This window comes from Acinonyx jubatus, chromosome C2, assembly GCF_027475565.1.
Source record: "Acinonyx jubatus isolate Ajub_Pintada_27869175 chromosome C2, VMU_Ajub_asm_v1.0, whole genome shotgun sequence".
Taxonomy (NCBI): domain Eukaryota; kingdom Metazoa; phylum Chordata; class Mammalia; order Carnivora; family Felidae; genus Acinonyx; species Acinonyx jubatus.
In genome coordinates this window covers 76,931,689-76,950,347 of record NC_069384.1, presented here as the reverse complement: position 1 = coordinate 76,950,347, position 18,659 = coordinate 76,931,689, and the positions used below count along the sequence as shown (strand labels likewise).

The 18,659-nt window shown below is 39.5% G+C and overlaps 1 protein-coding gene across 10 annotated transcripts in view; it reads left to right on the top strand.

The window, feature by feature from the left end:
* TP63 (tumor protein p63) overlaps nucleotides 1-13,462 on the top strand; it is a 228,662-nt gene extending 215,200 nt beyond the window's left edge. For 7 of the 10 annotated variants that reach the window (XM_015064359.3, XM_053221061.1, XM_015064358.3 and 4 more), the window contains 4 exons: nucleotides 3,442-3,599; nucleotides 5,728-5,872; nucleotides 7,201-7,294; nucleotides 10,310-13,462. In XM_015064359.3, the coding sequence (XP_014919845.1) occupies nucleotides 3,442-3,599; nucleotides 5,728-5,872; nucleotides 7,201-7,294; nucleotides 10,310-10,606 (694 nt within the window). In that variant the 3' untranslated portion in view covers nucleotides 10,607-13,462. The remainder of the gene's footprint in view (nucleotides 1-3,441; nucleotides 3,600-5,727; nucleotides 5,873-7,200; nucleotides 7,295-10,309) is intronic. The other 3 variants (XM_053221064.1, XM_053221065.1, XM_015064363.3) reach the window with 3 other exon arrangements.
* Nucleotides 13,463-18,659: the final 5,197 nt, after the last annotated feature.

Here is an 18,659-nt window from a genome sequence, read left to right as displayed (position 1 = left end):
CCCTCAGGGAAGAGCCCCACACGGGGCTCGATCATACCCTGAGCCGAAATCACAAGCTAGACGCTCAACCAACTGAGCCACTCAGGTGCCCCTCTATTATTTTTTTTAATTGAAATATAGTTAACATATTATATTAGTTTCAGGTGTACAACACAGTGATTTGACATTTATATACACTACAAAATGCTCACCACGTTAAGTGTAGTCACCATCTGTCACTATACAAAGTTATTACAGTATTATTGACTGTGTTCCTTATGCTGTACTTTGCATCCATGTGACATTTATCTTATAACTGGAAGTTTGTACCTTTTAATCCCCTTCACCTACTTAGCTCATTCCTCCAATCCTTGGTCCCTCTGGCAAATACCAGTTTGTTCTCTGTACTTATGAGTATGTTTTTGTTTTGTTTGTTCATTTATTTTACTTTTAGATTCCACATATAGGTAAAATCATACAATTTATTTTCCTATCTGACTTATTTCACTCAACAGGTCCATTCATGTTGTCACAAATGGCAAGATCTCATTCTTTTTTATGAATGAGTAATATGTGATTGTATATATGCCGAATCTTTATCCACTCGTGTATCGATAGACTGTTAGGCTGTTTCCATATTATTCCATGTTAGTCTTTATAGCAGCTCTTCTAGAGTAAGTATAATACCTGTTCTACAGATAAAGAAAATAAGACTCAAGAGCCTTGCATAACATACAAAATCAATTAATTTGTGTCAAATCTAGAAGATGAACCTGGATGTTTTGTTTGACTCCAAATTTCATGTTCCTTCTTTGTTCATCTATGGTTTTTGAGCTAGCTTCCTAAAATAGTTTAGGCTGCTCATAATAAATGACCTAATAAAATGGTCAAAAATACAGACCTCAAAAAGAAACAGAGGAGAGAAGTGTAATAGGATTTGGAAGAAGGAATTTATTATACTAGAGCACGCAGGAAAAATGCAAAGCTTTAAGAATATTTTTATTTTCCTAAAGGTGAATATTAATGGTTCAAGCAATGCTTCCATAAGCTCTTGCTTTGCATTTGACTGATTTGGGAAAATGGAGGAGAAAGAGAGAGGTATCTTTAGGCTGCAGAAGATCAACCTGCCCCTGGAGTCTGAACAGGGGGAGTTTTCCCCCTGGAGTGGGAAAAAATGGAAAAAGCACCTGGCAAAGCATCTCTTGGCCACTTTTCCCTGTGCTTCTCTGCACTTTGATATGGATTTACAAGTGTTCCTAAGTATATCCAACGTGCTAACTCTTAACACTAGGCTTCAACACGGGGATAGATGATAGTTGGATTGATGATAGTTGGGGGGACTGACTGCTAGATCCCTTGCCCCCTACCATATCTCAGTCTCTCCCACTTCTCTTACCACTTAACCCATTTTCTGATTCTGTAACCTAATGCATAATACTGTCTTGTTTCTGGAAAGTTACCACAGAATAAAAGAAAGAAACTCCTGGACTAGGAACCAGGAGACCCTCAACTCATCATTTAGTAATGTGTGACTCGTGCCCATTTATTCTTAAGACCTTAGATTTACACATATGTAAAATAGGCATAATAATTTCTGCCAATCCCTGCCCTGCCAGACCATGTTCTCCTCCAGAGGGATGTGGAAATCATTCAGAAAATGGATAAAGGAGAGCTTAGTAACCTGAAGTGTCTTGCAATTGGGAGGGTTTATTACATAAACACCTGTTTATACAACATGGACCTATAATTGTGAGTTCTTGAAAAGATCTAAACAGCAAAAGCAATGCCCTCCTACCTTAAAGTCAGGAATTATAGAACACAGTTGAATTGTTAATTGTACACCAATTTCCATACTTATTTATGCAAATATATATATACACACACATACAAATATATATATATATACATGCACACACATACAAATATATATATATACATGCACACACATACAAATATATATATATACATATATATATATATATATATATACATGCACACACATACAAACACAGAAAGTTTCTCTCTATATATAATACATATATATAATTTATATAATATAGAGTTTTATATATATGTATATATATATATAAAACATAGAGTATTTTATATACACATATATACAAAATAAAATGTTAGAGAAACTGTTTTTTCACTCTCTTATCTACTATAATAAATATGACTGCAGGAAGGAGACAAATAGGAAAAAATAACGCACTTTGTCTGAAAATTGTAAAAGGGGAGTTTTCCCACCATAGTTTCAAAACATGCTTAAGCCCCATCTTCGTTCTGTGGTCATACTCACTGTAAATGGCATATAGCCCATAAAGTTCTTCCTCATCTTATCTTTTCCAGTTCCCACCACAGCCTTATAAGGTAGGTTGGATTGTTATCCCCATGTATCCACTACTGTATGAGCTTCTCACAGATGGGACTGTTTCTTACTATTTTTCTACCTCTAACATCCAATTTGAACAAGTGTGTATGTATTTAATTTATAGAGTTTTTTTTTTTTGTGATTAAAAAAAGCAAAGATATTTAGTGGCCCACACGGGGACCTATAGATTCTAGTATATGCTAGAGGAAGTCTTAAACTTTTTCTGATGCTATATCCTGCTCCGATGATCGTAGATATCACTAGTTCTGTAATCAGAGAGTGAGACGTGACAGTTGGTAAGGAATATCATATGTGATATGATGCATAGAATGACAAGCCAATCCGAGTAAATTTCCAAATTGAAGTTATGCTAAGTGGAATTTTTTTGTTGGTCTTTGTCTCCCAGGAGACTTGTCAAAAATCATCAGAAGAGTTGTTTGGGCTCCGGGCTTCTCCTGTGTAGAAAGGCGGCTGGCATCCCCATGGGTTTTCTCAAAGGCCCTCGAACACCTAAGCAGAGGAAGCATGTTTCCATGTTGTGGCCTCTGCATGACAGCAGGCTGTGCTGCCAAATTCCCGATTTGATGATGCTCATAGTCATTTTCTGTATATCCCAACTGGCCTAGGAAGCTACACACAACAGGCCTCAGCTGCAATTTGAAATTGGCATCTCCATGTCTTTCTTAAGCCTTTGGGTCTTCACTGACTTCTTTTCCCTTATTGATTTTCAAACTTGTTTGAGTTGAAGGGCCAGAGAGGGGAAAGAGATGGAGAAAAAAAAATCATAGAGGTAAAAAGAAGATGCAATTGTTTCCCCTCTCACAAAAGAGATTCTTTAGGAAGATATGCAACTTCATACTCTACATTCAGGAGAAATATGACTTGATGGTAGCCTTGCAATCCCTCCCTAGTTTACAAAAAAACACAAAAGTTCTCGGAAATAAATAATTTCTTGTCATAGGTCCTGGAGGAATATTTTTACAAATTGTAGTTCGAGGCCACGTTTCAATCTGAGACCTGCGGGATCTGACCAGTCCGCCCCGTTCAGTATGACCCGCTCACCATCATCGCCATGTTTGTGTTCCCAGGACCTCGATGCAGACTCAGTCTTCATATGGCAACAGCTCTCCACCTCTCAACAAAATGAACAGCATGAACAAGCTGCCTTCTGTGAGCCAGCTTATCAACCCTCAGCAACGCAACGCCCTCACTCCTACCACCATTCCTGATGGCATGGGAGCCAACAGTAAGAGCATCTCCGTTCAGCTGCGCCTTATGGGTCCACAGGGCTAGTGTAGGGGAGGACTCCACTCTGGGGTGCGGGGAGAGGCTTGCTTTTTAAGCTGGGGAAAGGCACAGTGGAACAGACAGATCACAGCCTAATGGCTTGAGTTCCTCATGGTGAGCTTTTCGTCGCTTTGGAAGTGTATGGTTCATGGCAAAGCACATTGGTAGAGATAGAGGAGGCTGTTCCTTCAGTAGAGAAAAGGATCTCTGTGAAAACAACCAGGCACTTCCCATCAGCCTGGTTGGGGGACCCACCTCCTATATCCTTTGAGATAGTGAAAAGGAAATATATCCAACATGTGGGAAGTAGCATGGTGTGGTAGACTTAAAGTCTAGAGAAATAGATTGTCCTCTGGATGCTATGGCAGGACTAGCCATGCAACTATGGACAAGTAACCTCTCTGCTCTAATGCTCCGTTTCCACTCATAAAAGTATCACTCTTCACTTTTAACATCTTATGATTGTGTGTCCCTGTGATCTTAGCCTTCTCATCTTGTCCATGCCATCCTATATACAGTCATTAAGGAACTGACATAGAGAAAGGAATCTCCCTTTTACTTATTCACGCACAGATTACTCACATCGACTAAGTATAACCGTGAGAGGCAATGTGAAAATTGGGCCTCCAAATGAATGATGATTGCTATATAGCTTTGCTGTAAATAGAATTATCCACTAGAACTAAATCTAGCAAAGTGCATATCCAAACTAGAGAAAATCAAACGGATGCTAGAAATGCAGAAGGATGTATTATAAGGACACAGAAGTCTAAACACTATACATGTATCCTACAGTGCCCCTCATAAAATAATGCCTCAATCTTGTCCTTTGAAATCCTTCATTATTCTGATCAAGCCTTTAAACCTGCATTTCAGTATTACCTTGAAGAGAGTAGAGGTTTTGTTTTGGTTTTGGTTTCTTAAAGTTAAGGGAAGCTAGGGTTGTGACTCTCTGTGGTCCGATGGCAAAGATTCAGATTTAAATGAGATACAGGTGTATGTGGTAAGGTTGCTTGGTTTGCTAACAAAGACTTTAGAGCCAAACTGCTGTCTCACTAGTGATAAATTCATCCTAAGGCTCCAAACCTCACCCCCTGACAGGTCTGCTACTCTGACAGCAAAAGGAAAAAGTGTCATTTTTTTTTTTTACTTCATTTTCTCTCTTGTGACATCTTAGAGTCCATTTGTTCCTTCACATTTGTGTAATTTACGGTTTGCCTACTTTTTCTTTATACTTCACAATTTTCTTTGATAGCACCGGCAAAGTCAGAAGGGAAAGTGATAAGATAAAATAAGCCTGTGCTCTTTAGGGGGCTAGTTGGTGACAGAGGCCTTTCCTTTGGGAGCATGTTGCTATTCACGAAAATAAAAGCAAATCGCATTAATCTTTTAGTAGCAATGTTCCTCTGTTTTTTTGACCTGAAGACAAAATTTGCTTCATAGATATGGTCTGTATTAAGCGCTTCTTCTCTATAGGTAGATGTTTCCAGTTTGTAGTTTAGTAAAAAACCAATCAGTGTTGCTGGTGTCCCTGAATACAATCCAGAAATGGACCATAAGAAAGAGCTGGAACCTTTCATTTCATTCTTGCTTAATAGGCCTATGGTTCCCAAATATTGCAGTAAATCCTCCTGTTCCCAAACAGTTATTCCAGAGGTCATTCTCATTCACAGATCTGTTTATTTGTTCACCTCACCTCAGTTTACCGAGCACGTGATCTGTGCCAGGCCTAAGGAGTTAGCCTAACAAGGGAGACAGAAATATAAGCCATGAAGGCAAATGCAAAGAGGAATATATTAACCTCAGGAGTAGTATGCAGTTGAACAGAGCATTAGAAAGAAGTGGGGGGAGATTGTCCTAGGAGCACATGCAGGGTTCGAGAAATGTGTAATTAGTTTGGAGTTTGGTGAACGTTGTCTTCTGTTGGATGAGACATAGGGTGCTTAAGGGGTGCAGTGAGAGAGAAGACTGAAAAGGAAGGCTGGTGGATTAGGCCCTTGGTAACATTAAACCAGACAAGATGGACCCCTGGGAAGCTGGTACTGATGACGGCAGTAACCCTCTCTGTTCCTCCTGCTTCTGTTCAGTTCCTATGATGGGCACCCACATGCCAATGGCTGGAGACATGAATGGACTCAGCCCCACCCAGGCCCTCCCTCCCCCACTCTCCATGCCATCCACCTCCCACTGCACTCCCCCACCTCCGTACCCCACAGATTGCAGCCTTGTCAGGTGAGTCCACGGCATGTGCCCCCGGGGGCCTGTCCTCAGCAACTCGGGGTGGTGGAGGGCGGACGCTCTCAGAGTTCAGTACGCAGTTGGGAAAAAAAGAAAGCAGCCCTTCCTACGATGGGTGTTCAGCACTGTTATCTCTGATCTGTGGAGTGGTCAGCAGTGTTTAATCGAGGAAAAGCACTATAATCCATAGGGGACAAAGTGAAAATGTGAGTTTATAGGCAAATCATTTTTCATGCTTGTTTCCCCTCATCTTCACTTACCCTCTTCCTCCTCCCTCACAGTTTCACATGGTCAGTTGTGGCCTTCAAACTGGTGCTCAGGGCTGGGGACCCAAGAAGGGCCGTAAACTTGCTATCTCGCTCCCTTTCCCGTTCTCCAGGACTCCTAGCTCTCAGCCACCATGGCCTCGTTATGTCAGAGTGGGATGTCCGGAAAGAAGTTTTAAGTTTTAATGGTTACAGAGATGACAGAGACTTTCAAGAAGCCAATGGCTGCTGTTACACTGCCATACACAAAGCAGGCACACCTTAGGCAAGGGGGTTCAGACAGCCAGAAGAGGGAAATGTGTGAAGCCTGAAAGATCTCTTCCCACAGAAGTGAGAGTGGGTGCCACATCCACGCCTAGTGCACATTGTCTGCCCCTGCTTCACGTGCAGAATGACCCTTTCGTTTGGCTGTTGGAACAATGGGTACTGATCCCCATGTGACTGATGCGGCAGTCCTAAACAGTGTCAGAGAGACGGCAAGGCGTGTGGCTTGTGCCACCCAACCTGTGGCTCTGTGATGGTGGCATCACCAATCTGAGACCAGCGCCAGAAAGGAGGGGTCTGTATTCTGAGTAGGACATAAATCAGAAAGTATTCCTAGTAGAGTAGCCTCCATTTTTTTCTTAGCCGCGTGAACCATTCTCAGAAACCCCGGAGACAAAGCAATTCGAGTAGAGGTGCTCTTTTGGACATGAAGAGGCAGGAGGCAAGAGCGCTGGGAACCTGACCACTGGACTCCTTCCTTTCACCCCCCTGCAATGGCTCATAAGGCACTTATCTGTGTAGAACCCCTGAGAATTCCACCAATCACCTTTTGAAAATCACTGCTCTGCAGGTTATCTTCAGAGTTGATTTTAATTTCTAGAGACCTAAAGTTCAAGTCACTAACCATTCCCAAACCTCAAATCCAAGGCCTCCATATGTTTCACCTGCCCCTAGTCTTTCCTGTAGGGCATCCGAGGGCGATAATGTTGGGTTTTCCTTTATCTCGCCAATGCAGTTGGGGTGAACTTTCTGTTTCTGTTTCCTCCTTCCTCTTCCCTCCTCCCTCTGCAGTTTCTTAGCGAGGTTGGGCTGTTCATCATGTCTGGACTATTTCACGACCCAGGGGCTGACCACCATCTATCAGATTGAGCATTACTCCATGGATGTAAGTAACTGTTAGACTTTTCTCTTGAGTTTTATTTCTTCATTCCCTCCCCCTGGTGACATCCACCTTGTAGTTCAGTTCCCCCTGGTTTTAAAATTTGTTATCATACCCTCAGTCCCCAAATTTGGTGGAAACCATTACCATATTAGAAAGATTCCCAGGCCTTAGCCTACATACGTGAGAAGTTTGGTGATCAGTCTTCCTCTGCTTGTCAGATCAGCCAGTAATTCTCTATAGCACACATACTGTATTCAGAGTGGGAAAGAGGAAACCCAATTCCCACCTCCAAGATATTTATAATCTCGAAAGAATTTAGAGAATTTTTTAGATGTGCTCATTAATCAGTATGAGACCCCAGGGAAGCTATCAGGAATCAGGTGATATTATCCTCACTTTAAATCATGGAGAGACAACATTATAATCATTTGCATGATGAGTTGATGACAGAACTAGGAATAGAGTCCTAAGGTGGAAGCTTCTGGTCTTTAACTCTGTTAACTGGCTTCTTCTGCCTTTCCTTAAAGTAGGACCTTAAGGAGGATTCAGCCATTCCTCTCAATTAGAACCATATGTTCCCTCATTTTCAATTATATTATAATAGGGCCAAGCCATCCCTGATCATTGAGAAAATTCACTGGTCATGGTTCAAGTCCCATCCATGCTTTTTTAGTAATAATGAGACTTTGGGTTATCACTTTGCCTCTCTGAGCCTCAGTTTATCAAACTGGGTTCAAAATCACTCCCTCTGGCTTTGATATTCTTTGTCTTTTGCAGCAAGCTGGATGGAAGGGGACTGTGTGTGTGTGTGTGTGTGTGTGTGTGTGTGTGTGTGTGCGTGCTTCCTATACCACTTCATGAATGGCTTGTATTCTTGGGAGCTTGTATTGTTCTGGCTTATGGCAATCTGATTTTCCTTCCAGGCTTCTCTTCATGCTGTTCTCTTTGGGGTTTACTATCCTCTCTTCCAGCTTCCAGAGGGCCTTTTGGACTAGTGGAAGAAATATTCTCTGCCTCTGCTGCTGTTTGTGTAGTTGAGATCTCTTCTTTCCCCTCCTTGAGCACCGATGCTAGAGATGCCCCTGCAGCATGAGAATGCCCCAGCCCTTGTGATGACAAGTACATACTGCACTGCCTCTGTGCCCACCCCTCTCCACCCCACACATCACCCTGGCTGCTGCTCCCTGATGGAATAAATTATAAGTGAAAACTATAGAGAATGCTTTAGTAGTAAGTTTCGACAGGTTTTGGGTAACTTTACAATGATGTCCATCTGTTGAGGAGAAGAGAGTTGCCCTCTCTTTGATAGTCCTATATGATAGAACAGAGAATCGGTCCCTTCCCTATTTTTTTAAAGTTATGCCATCCACTTGCTCCCTGTCCCCACTGGGGAGTGTGTCAAGGTACTCCCTTGGCTATTAGGATCTGCAGATGTTCTCCAGAAGTCCATCTCTGTTGGTGTTGGCTAGGTCTTGTGCCGGTCTCTGGACAACAATTTCCTCATCTATCATAAGTTAAAATCTATCCAGAGAATCATGGAGATTGAGGGAGGCCAGTTTACAGCGTTAGAGACTTATTGAGAGCTCCAGAAGCATAAAGAGTTACACTTACTCATCTCCATGTGGGTTGCCTTCTTTATGGTGTATTCTTCTGCCAGAATGGGAAATCGGAGTGCCCATACTGCAAACGTCCAAACTGGGAAGTAATTGGGAAGCTATCTCATTTCTGCATCCTCACCTCAGCTTCTTCCATCTCATTACTGGAAATAGAAACTTCTTTTGCAGCTTGTCTCTCAATACCTGTCTGAGTCATTTGGCATCCCTTCCTGGGAAAACGATATAGTTACATTTGGCAGTTTTCATAAGTATCCCTTCTAAGATGACAGACTGGGTTAATAATAATTTAATATGGTAATAATGCCAATGGTTAAGATTTAGATAGTGTCATTTATAATTGGTCTAGTACTTTCACATCCATATTCACACAAGAGCCCACAATGGGTGCTGATGTAAAAAGGAATTTGATCCCATTTTATCAATGAAGAAACTGAGGCCAGTAGGGAAAAAGTGACTTGATGAAGGTCTAGAGTCATTCAGTGACAGAATAAGAACCTCCGTCAAGGTCTTCTTACTCCAAACACAGTGTTCTTTCTACCCACCATGCTGCTCCAAAACAAACAAACAAACAAACAAACAAACAAAAATAATGTGAGCTATCACTGAAACAAGCTAATGAAGAGATAATGCAGATAAAAATGTAAGAGATGTCTCCACAGATAGTTAAGCTCGGGCATATTTGTAATGCCTTCTACCCCCATTAATAGAGGATGGACACATACTTTGCATTTGGATACCCTGGTTTATCCAAACACCAAGAGACCTTCTGGCCATTAGGGCAGTTTAGGCTCAGAGGCTGTCCTGAGTCCCCATTTCATTTACTTAGTTGTGTAACTTTAGACTTGTCAACCTCTCTGAACTTCAGCTTTTCAATCTATAAAGCGGGTGCAATAGTATCTACCACTAATCTGAGCATTAAATGAGATCATGTATATAAAATAATTAGTTCAGTGCCTGGTATACAGAGAGTGTTCATTACCTATTAATAAACTTTTTTTTTTTCTCATCTACTCATTTGAGCAGTGGTGATGTTCCATTGATATCTTTCTTCTAGTGACTAGAGCCAGGTAGATTTAAGAGTTGGAAGGTACCTTTATCTCATGTTTTTGGTTTAGGACTTTTGCCCTCTGATCTAACTATCCCTACTTTACCAGTGAAAAAACAGACCATTAGAGAGCAAGTGGGGTGTTATCCACAAGCAGAAATGGCACCTCAAGGCTGTGCCTTTTGCTTACATATAATGGCAAGGGTTATCAGAGAATTAATTTTATTTTCCAATTTGGAGATCAATCAATTCCGGACTGTTAAATCAGAACACTGGGGAATGATAAAATGATGTGGACTAAATCGTCAGTCTGTCCCTTTGTCCTAAATCTGTTTGCTCCCCTTCCTTATTGCACAGGATTTGGCAAGTCTAAAAATCCCTGAGCAATTCAGACATGCCATCTGGAAGGGCATCCTGGACCACCGACAGCTCCACGACTTCTCCTCCCCTCCCCACCTCCTGAGGACCCCAAGTGGTGCCTCCACAGTCAGCGTGGGCTCCAGCGAGACCCGGGGCGAGCGCGTTATTGACGCTGTGCGCTTCACCCTGCGCCAGACCATCTCCTTCCCGCCCCGCGATGAGTGGAATGACTTCAACTTTGACATGGATGCTCGTCGCAACAAGCAACAGCGCATCAAGGAAGAGGGGGAGTGAGCACCACCGTGTGAACTCTTACCATCCTGTCCCCATCTGTCTGCCTCCCTACAAAGCACTAGTGCTTGACCTTCAGAGCGTTCTCCCTAGGTCTTCTCCTTCCTCTTCTCAGTCTGGTTTCTTAAGGGAAGAAGAAGTAAGAGGCTACCTTTGATTTAATGTCCAACCTGGCATCTGATTCTGATTCTGGCTTTAAGCCTCCAAATCTATTGCTTGCAGGACTGAAGTTACCATGGCTAGGTGGAAGTGAGCAAAAGAGCAGTGGGTGTCTCCTTAAGCTGCAAAGATTTCTCATTGACTTTTATAAAGCATGTTCACCCTTATAGTCTAAGACTATATATATAAATATATAAATATACAGTGTGTATTTTTGGGTGGGGGACATTGAGTTTTGTTTAAATGTAATTTAAAGGAAAGGAAATTGAGTTGCACTTATCAACTTATTATTTTTTTTTAATTTACTTGTTTGGATGGTTTATCTTTACCCTTTATTTCAAGGGGTATCATGTATGGTAATAGGTATCTGGAGCTTGACGGCACATGTGAGTGACAAAAATGTCCCTTCACTTATTTTTATATTAAACAGTTGGCACATCAAACCTTTGGATGCATCCAGTTGTATTTACCATTGCTTATCATATGGGAGAGACTGTATACATATATCCACAGTTCTGTATGTTGGCGTACTTTATGTTACTGGCACTGCTGTTAGTGACGCTCGTTCACTTTGGGGTTATTTTTAGTCCAATCACAAGAAAAAAAATCCATGTTCACACTGTCACAGGATTGTGGCACTGGAAGAAGGGAAATAGCCTCTCTTGCTTTTGGTTGGGAATGGGGAATGTAGGTAATGCCTAATAATTCTTAAAAGGTGTGTGGCAACCGGGTCAAACACACCTGGTATATGTATCTGGGTATATCAGCAATCCACTTACATTTAATACCAGATGCCTTATCTCTTAATATTTATTGGGAAAACGTTTGTGGCCATTACAGAAGCCTGAAAACTAAGTTTCGGTACTGGGTTGACTAAGTCAATTAGACATTTGCTACCACTGTTCAAATTAAGTTTGATTTGATCAGAATGAATGCCCTCTATCTAGTTCTTACACTGAAGTCATAAGGTTTATTAAGAATATCCAGGAAAAACAGGAATCATACAGAAATACTCAATCTCCTTTAAACGGTAAGCAGTCAGTGAGCTGTGAACTGAAATTCTTAGAAGACCTTTTGAAACACAGATAATATTATTTGGTAAAAGTTTCTTTTGGAAATCCTCCAATGATGTAAAACTCTGCAAGTAGAAGCTTGTTTATCGTTCTCTCTCCAAGGATGAAAACAGTAGTGATTTGGAAAATATAAGATTATGAGATCAGCTTTCTTGTGGCATCAGTTGCATCACTATATAACTTTTCATTTTTGATCAATAAGAGTTTGAGTTTGTTGGAAAATAACTGTGAGAATCCAATTTCCCGTCCATCTCTCTTCTGGACTGTCATAGACATAAAAATGTCCCCACAGATGAGGGGATCAGCCTTCCAAGGGAGGCGTTGCTTGAACCACTTAAACATAGAATTGTCTTCAGACTTTGAGAAAACCTGTAAATGACAATACTCCTGTAGATCTTTCAGAAAGATACTTTTGTTTTCCAAACTCTAAAACAAATATTTTGTACATATGCTAATGAGCTCTAAAATCCTTCTGTGCATTCTAGTAAAGGGCTTTGATTGCACATAAGCTTCCATTTCTGTTTTAAAGTGCAAAAGGGCTAACCGGGCTCAAAAATATAATGTGTGAGTTTCACCTGAAAAGTGTATATATGTTTTGTGTGTGATATTGCCTACTTTGTGTTTCAATTTTTGTTTTCTTCTTGGGATAGTGGGTTTTCCAGAACCACAGTTCAAATTTTTTTTATTATTATTATTATTGTTTTTATATTTTCATGGAAACACCACTTAGTAAGATGACAATGTCAAATAAGAAAATAAATGCTATAACTGTAAGATAGGGGGATGGGAAAGTTGTTTTTTATTATTATTTTTATTTTGTATGTTAAAAGAGAGTGAGTCCTTGATTTCAAAGTTTTATTGTGCTTAAGTGGTTGTGGGCACTGTTACTTTGTGGAATAAATATGTGGATTTGAAAACCTATTAAGGGGAAGAATAAAAGCTGTGCATTGGCAATGCGAGGAGGGAAATAGCTTCCTCTACTGTCCTGAGTGTTTGAACAAACCTAGGACTTCTTCTGAGCTATTTCAGCACTGTTCAGGTAGCACTAAGGACTCAGAAATCCCTGTACTGTATCATGTGTTTGGCACTAGCCAAGGCTAAGCACAACTACTGGCCTCATGTCCTGGTGGCAACTTGCACTCTTTGAGTGTATGAGTAGCTAGGATAAGGGGTGAAAGAGTATTAGGGACAGACAAGTGGGAGTGGGCTTAATGGAGTTCTGGTGGCCTCAGCTCAAGGCAGTTAGCTGAGGAGTAGAAAGGTTTTTGTTTGGAGGTGATTAGAAACAGAAAAGGAGAATAGAACTTTCTTCATTAATTCCACTGACCTCTTGTTTTCTTGACATTCTCCTAAAGTACAGTATGTGGGATGTTAAATGTTAAAGGTTGTGTTTTTTTTTATTATTTTTATAATTGTACAAAAATTAAATGTCAAATGTTTTATATGCTTTATTAATGTTTTTGAAAGTTTCTTTCTTATAGATGTGATACTTTTTTTTTTTTTTTTAAGCTTCTGTTGCTTGTCTTTTGGTATTTTGTGTAATGGGATTTTGGTGAGCCAGAGGCACACCCATGTTTGCCAGGGCATGCAATAAAATTTACAAAATAAATAAAAATGCATCAAGAAATGGTGTTGATGGTGTGTGTGTTCGTGTGTGTGTACATGTGTGTATGCGTGTGTGTGTGTCTGTCTGTCCTTTGGCTTTATTTTTATCATTGAGGAAGAGGAAAGAGACATTACGGAGATTCAAATATTGATGTTTCTCATCTCAGAGAAAATTATTATTTTCTTATTTTCACCAATCTATGAGGTAGGAAAGACCAGGAAAATACCTTCATTTGGTACATGAGATACTCACAGATTTAATACTTTATTTGATTGAAATCAGAATGAGTTTGTTTTGGAATAGGAACTAAACTACAGATACTCCTAATGTCTATTTAGTGATTTTCCCATGACAATGACCTCAGCAGTGTTGGGAAGGGATGCAGATGCCTGGTTGTATGTGGAAACAGCACTACAGATGGTGGGCTCTGGGCATGTTCCCCTTTAAACTCAGTGTTAATCTCAACTCTCAATTATATACATTGATTCAGCCAATAAAATATCTACTATCAAAATGGTTTGATGATTTTTACTAAAGAAATAGGAAAGTTTGTTCTTTTATGGGCTACATTAGATGGCATGAAAACAATTTAATGACTTAGATTTATAAATAACTATGGAATGACATTGGATATAATACATAACACTTTAAAAATATCAGTTTGTTTTCCTGTTTATATATAGAATCACATCATGTATATGTACATTCAAATAGGCAAAGAAGATTCAGCTTAAATTAGGGGTACCAAAAAGTTCAAAATTCTTATTCCTTAAAATCTAGGTGATAGAGCCTCCAAAATGAAATGATTGATACAATGTTTCCAAGAAAAGAAAAAGAGCAAAGAAAATGGTTGATTCTTGATATGCTATCAAGGCACTGTATAATCAAATAAACTTATTTTTTTGAGCAGTTCTAGCTATTCATATAGATTTCTACTTCATGGCTTTTATTGTCTCTTAGAAATCTTCTGAAGTGTAAAACAAAAACTTGATAGAAACATTTTAAGACTTTTTTAGTGTAGTTTGTTTCATAGTAAAATTGAGAGGATAGCATAACTTTCCCATGTAGCCTCTGACCTCACCCATGCACAGCCTTCCTCATTATCAGCACCCCCCCACCAGAGCGGGCCATGTGTTACAGTTGAGGAACCTTCATTGACACCTCATAATCACCCAAAGCCCATGGGTTCCATTAGGGTTCACACTTGGTGCTGATTTGCTATGGGTTTGGACAAATATACAGTGACACGTACCCATCATTGCAAGACCATAAAGAATAGTTTCACTTCCCTGAAATTCCTCCCACCCCAAAACTCCTGGCAACCACTCTTACTATCTGGCAATCCTCTTACAATCTCCATGGTTTTGCTTCTTCCAGAATGTCATATAGCTAGAATCATACAGCATGTAGTCTTTTCAGATGGACTTCTTCCACTTAGTCATATGCGTTTAAGTTTCCTCCATGCCTTTTCATGGCTTAATAGCTCGTTTCTTTTTAGTGTTGAATAATATTCCATTGTCTGGATGTACCAGTTTTTTTGTCCTTTCACTTTCTGTAGGACATCTTGGTGACTTCCAAATTTGGGCAATTGTGAATAAAGTCTCTATAAACATCTGTGTGCAAGTTTCTGCATGGGCATAGGTTTTCAACTCTTTTGAGTAATTCCAAGGAGCATGATCGGTGGATTGCATGGTAAGAATATGTTTAGTTTTGTAACCCAGTGTCAAACTGTCTTCCAAAGTGGCTGTACCATTTTACCTTCCAGTCAACAATGAATGAGAGTTCCAGTTGCTTTACACCCTTGCCAACCTTTAGTGTTGTTAGTATTCTGGATTTTGACCATTCTAATAGGTATACAGTGGTACCTCATTGTTTTCATATGCATTTCCCTGATGACATATGTGGAGCATCTTTTCATAGGCTTATTTTTCACCTGTATATCTTTTTTAGATATGTCTGTTCAAATATGTTTAGATATGTCTGTTAAAGTCTTTGGCCCATTTTTTTTTCAGTTTTATGTTCTCTTATTGTTGTTTTAACAATTCCAAAACTACTTAAAGAAACAATCAAATGTATTCCTTACAATTATCACAGCATTTATATTATCATATAAATCTAAAATGCAGTATGGAAATTTAGTGGTTTTGCTTTTTCATATATTGAGACATTTTGTCTCTTTACCATGGTAGGAATTACTTTATTCTTACTTGTCAATTCTAATGAGCCAATAAACAAAAGACTAAACTTTTTAAAAAAGGAAGAATGGTGGAATTGTCCAAAACCGTGCTGATATGGTAGCCACTCGCTACATGTGATTGCTGAGCACTTGAAATTGTGGGTATTTAAAACTGAGATGTGCTGTAAGTGAAAAATATATATTTGATATCAGAGGCTTAATAAAAGTAAAGAATATGAAATATCTCATTGATAATTTTCATGTTGATTACGTGTTAAAAGATATTGTGGATTAAATAATGTTATTAGAATTAATTTTATCTGTTTCTTTTTATATTTTATGTGCCCATTAGAAGATGTAAAATTATACAAGTGACTTTCATTACAGTCTTATTAGACAGCTGGCCCAGAAAGATGATGCAATAAGAAACCCAGAAGGGTAGTGAGATGAATTTACTGTTGCCTAATTTCTAGTTTTCTTGCCATGTTGCTCTAAAGTACTGCATCATCTTTCAAGAAGGGATAGTGGTCTTTGTAGTCTCGTCTTTGTAGTCTGTTTTTAGTTTTTCCTAAGAATTCATAATCTTTCATTTGATCCCCATAAAGAAAGAAATTAAAGAAATTAAAGAAATTAAAAAATTGACATAAAAATGTGTTTCAAAATTGTTAAATCAGGAGATGAATATAAAGAGACAGCACCACTTTGGACTCTAATGTTGATGGTGAGGTTGATTAAGTTAAATGTCAGACTGAGTTTTCATGTGATAATCTCCTAGATGAATTTTCTCAAACAAAAGGCTCAGTGGTTGAGCAATATAGTTCTAGGGATACAAAGGATATATGGTACTCATATAGTTAATTATTCAGCAAGTAGAATTTCTCCATGTAAATTTTGGTGACAAAAGCTTGCCCATCCTGTGTTTCTAAAAAAACATGAGTCATTATTCTTTAATAATTCGTGTGCACCAAAATTTACCCGATTTGCATAGGACTTCTGAGGACCATATTTCTGCTTTTGGGTGTATTGTTTGGATTCTTTAGGAAGGTAACCCAGGGATGCCACTTGGTATACAAGGCACTTCTGATAGCAAAATAAAAGTATAGAATAAAGGGCTACACGTGAGTGGTGGGTACATAATCAAGCCTTCCTGAATCAGGGAAGATACTCTTAATCTTGAATCAGGGCACCCACAGATTGGCATCCTCCCTTCAATGACTCTTTCTCTTACATATTGTATGGTTCTCTTATAAGATAAACTAGCACATAAGGGACTTCTAGCCTTAAGTTTAGATTTCCCAGCATCCTCTTTGTACCCCCAAAAGCCATAGTGTCCATTATTATTTTTCCGAGCTTGATTGACATTGTCTTTTCTCCTGGTGCTTCAGGCTCATATCAGAAATGGTTCTATAGAGGGGCACCTGGGTAGCTCAGTTGGTTGAGCATCCAACTTGGGCTCAGGTCATGATCTCGTGGTTCAGGCCCTGCACTGGACTCTCTGATGTCAACGCAGAGCTCACTTCAGATTCTCTGTCCCCCTCTCCCTGCCCCTCCCCTGGGTTTTCATGGAAATACAAAGAGATGGGGTTGAAAGAACACTACACTGAAGTAAGTCTGGTGACTGGGGCCAGGTGCTTGATTTTCTGCACCTCATCTTCACATCTGTAATCTGTGAAGGGTTGTGAACCCCTGGCACATATTTCAGCAATATCCGTTAAAGAGAGCTTAAGAGTGTCCTGAAACAAGTCTGCCAAAATAGATATAAGGTTATAATTTTAAGACAAATTACAGTCACAAAGCCATATATATACATATGTACACATATATATGTGTATATATATATATATGTATGTATATATATATATATATATGAATAGTTCATGAGTTTAAAGTATAGATTTTAGAGTCAGTGTTGGGTGTGCACTTGAAATTTATGAGATTTGTAATTCTGCACACTGATCCTGAATCCATGTGCCAAGTGGGTGACAAGTACTAGCAGGTAGGTTTCTCCTTTGCAATTGTGATATCAGAATTCTCAGTCTAGGACCTTGGAGGGTATAGTATTTTGCAATTCGAGTAAAAGCTACATGCTGAAGGCCAAGAGACAGGAAGAGATTTCTAGCAAAGAGAGTTTTGCATAGGGAGCCGCAGAGAGTATAGTAAGAATTTTATGGTACTTTAACTCATCTGACATTTGCTCTAGAATTTGAGGAATACCACAATTTTGTCTGTAAAAGAAATCATAATGATTCGGAATAATGGTTTTATATTTCTAAACTCTAGGTACTACCTTTTATAAGTTGGTCATCCTGCCCTACCGTTTTTCAGCTAGGTCTGCATCAAACTGTATCTAATTTTTTGTCAATTAACCAATACCTTCCTAAAAGTTAGAGAAAGAACTTGAAAGCACTCACAATACCTAGGGTTTAGAAAAGCCTGGATTTTAAATGAGATTGAAAAGAAAAAGAACACAAAGAGCAACCCATTGTCAGATTCCGGGCTGTGAAATAAATAGAAATTCTGCTGTGTCATTCTACAGGGCCTCCTGCCAGATGCATTTTGGATATGTTCAGAACATCTGTGCCCAAGGATTCTAAAACTGGAGTGTCATCAAGGTACCAGTGTGTTTGGTATAGTGAAACAAATCCTGGTATTCATAAATACCCAATATTCTTTTAAAATAATGTTCTAGGAAATTCACCTTTGTGAAACTCAGCCAGGCAGGAGAAAGCCCTAGGAAGTCTAACACCTGGTGTTCAGAGTGATTCTCATGCCACTGGGAATGTGTGTGTGTGTGTGTGTGTGTGTGTGTGTGTATTTTTCTTTTACTACTTTTGGGACAGGGGTCCATCTTTTCCCTTTGTCTTTTGCTTTTTCAGGGACCCTAAAGTGTTTCACCCTACCTGGTTTACTCATAAGCAACACAAACTCAGCAAAATGATGTGAAAATTATCTTTGGAACAGTCCCATTTCATTGCCTAACTCCCTCTCTTTACTACCAGAGACATCCACACGGTATTTCATTCTCTGTGCACACCTGATATT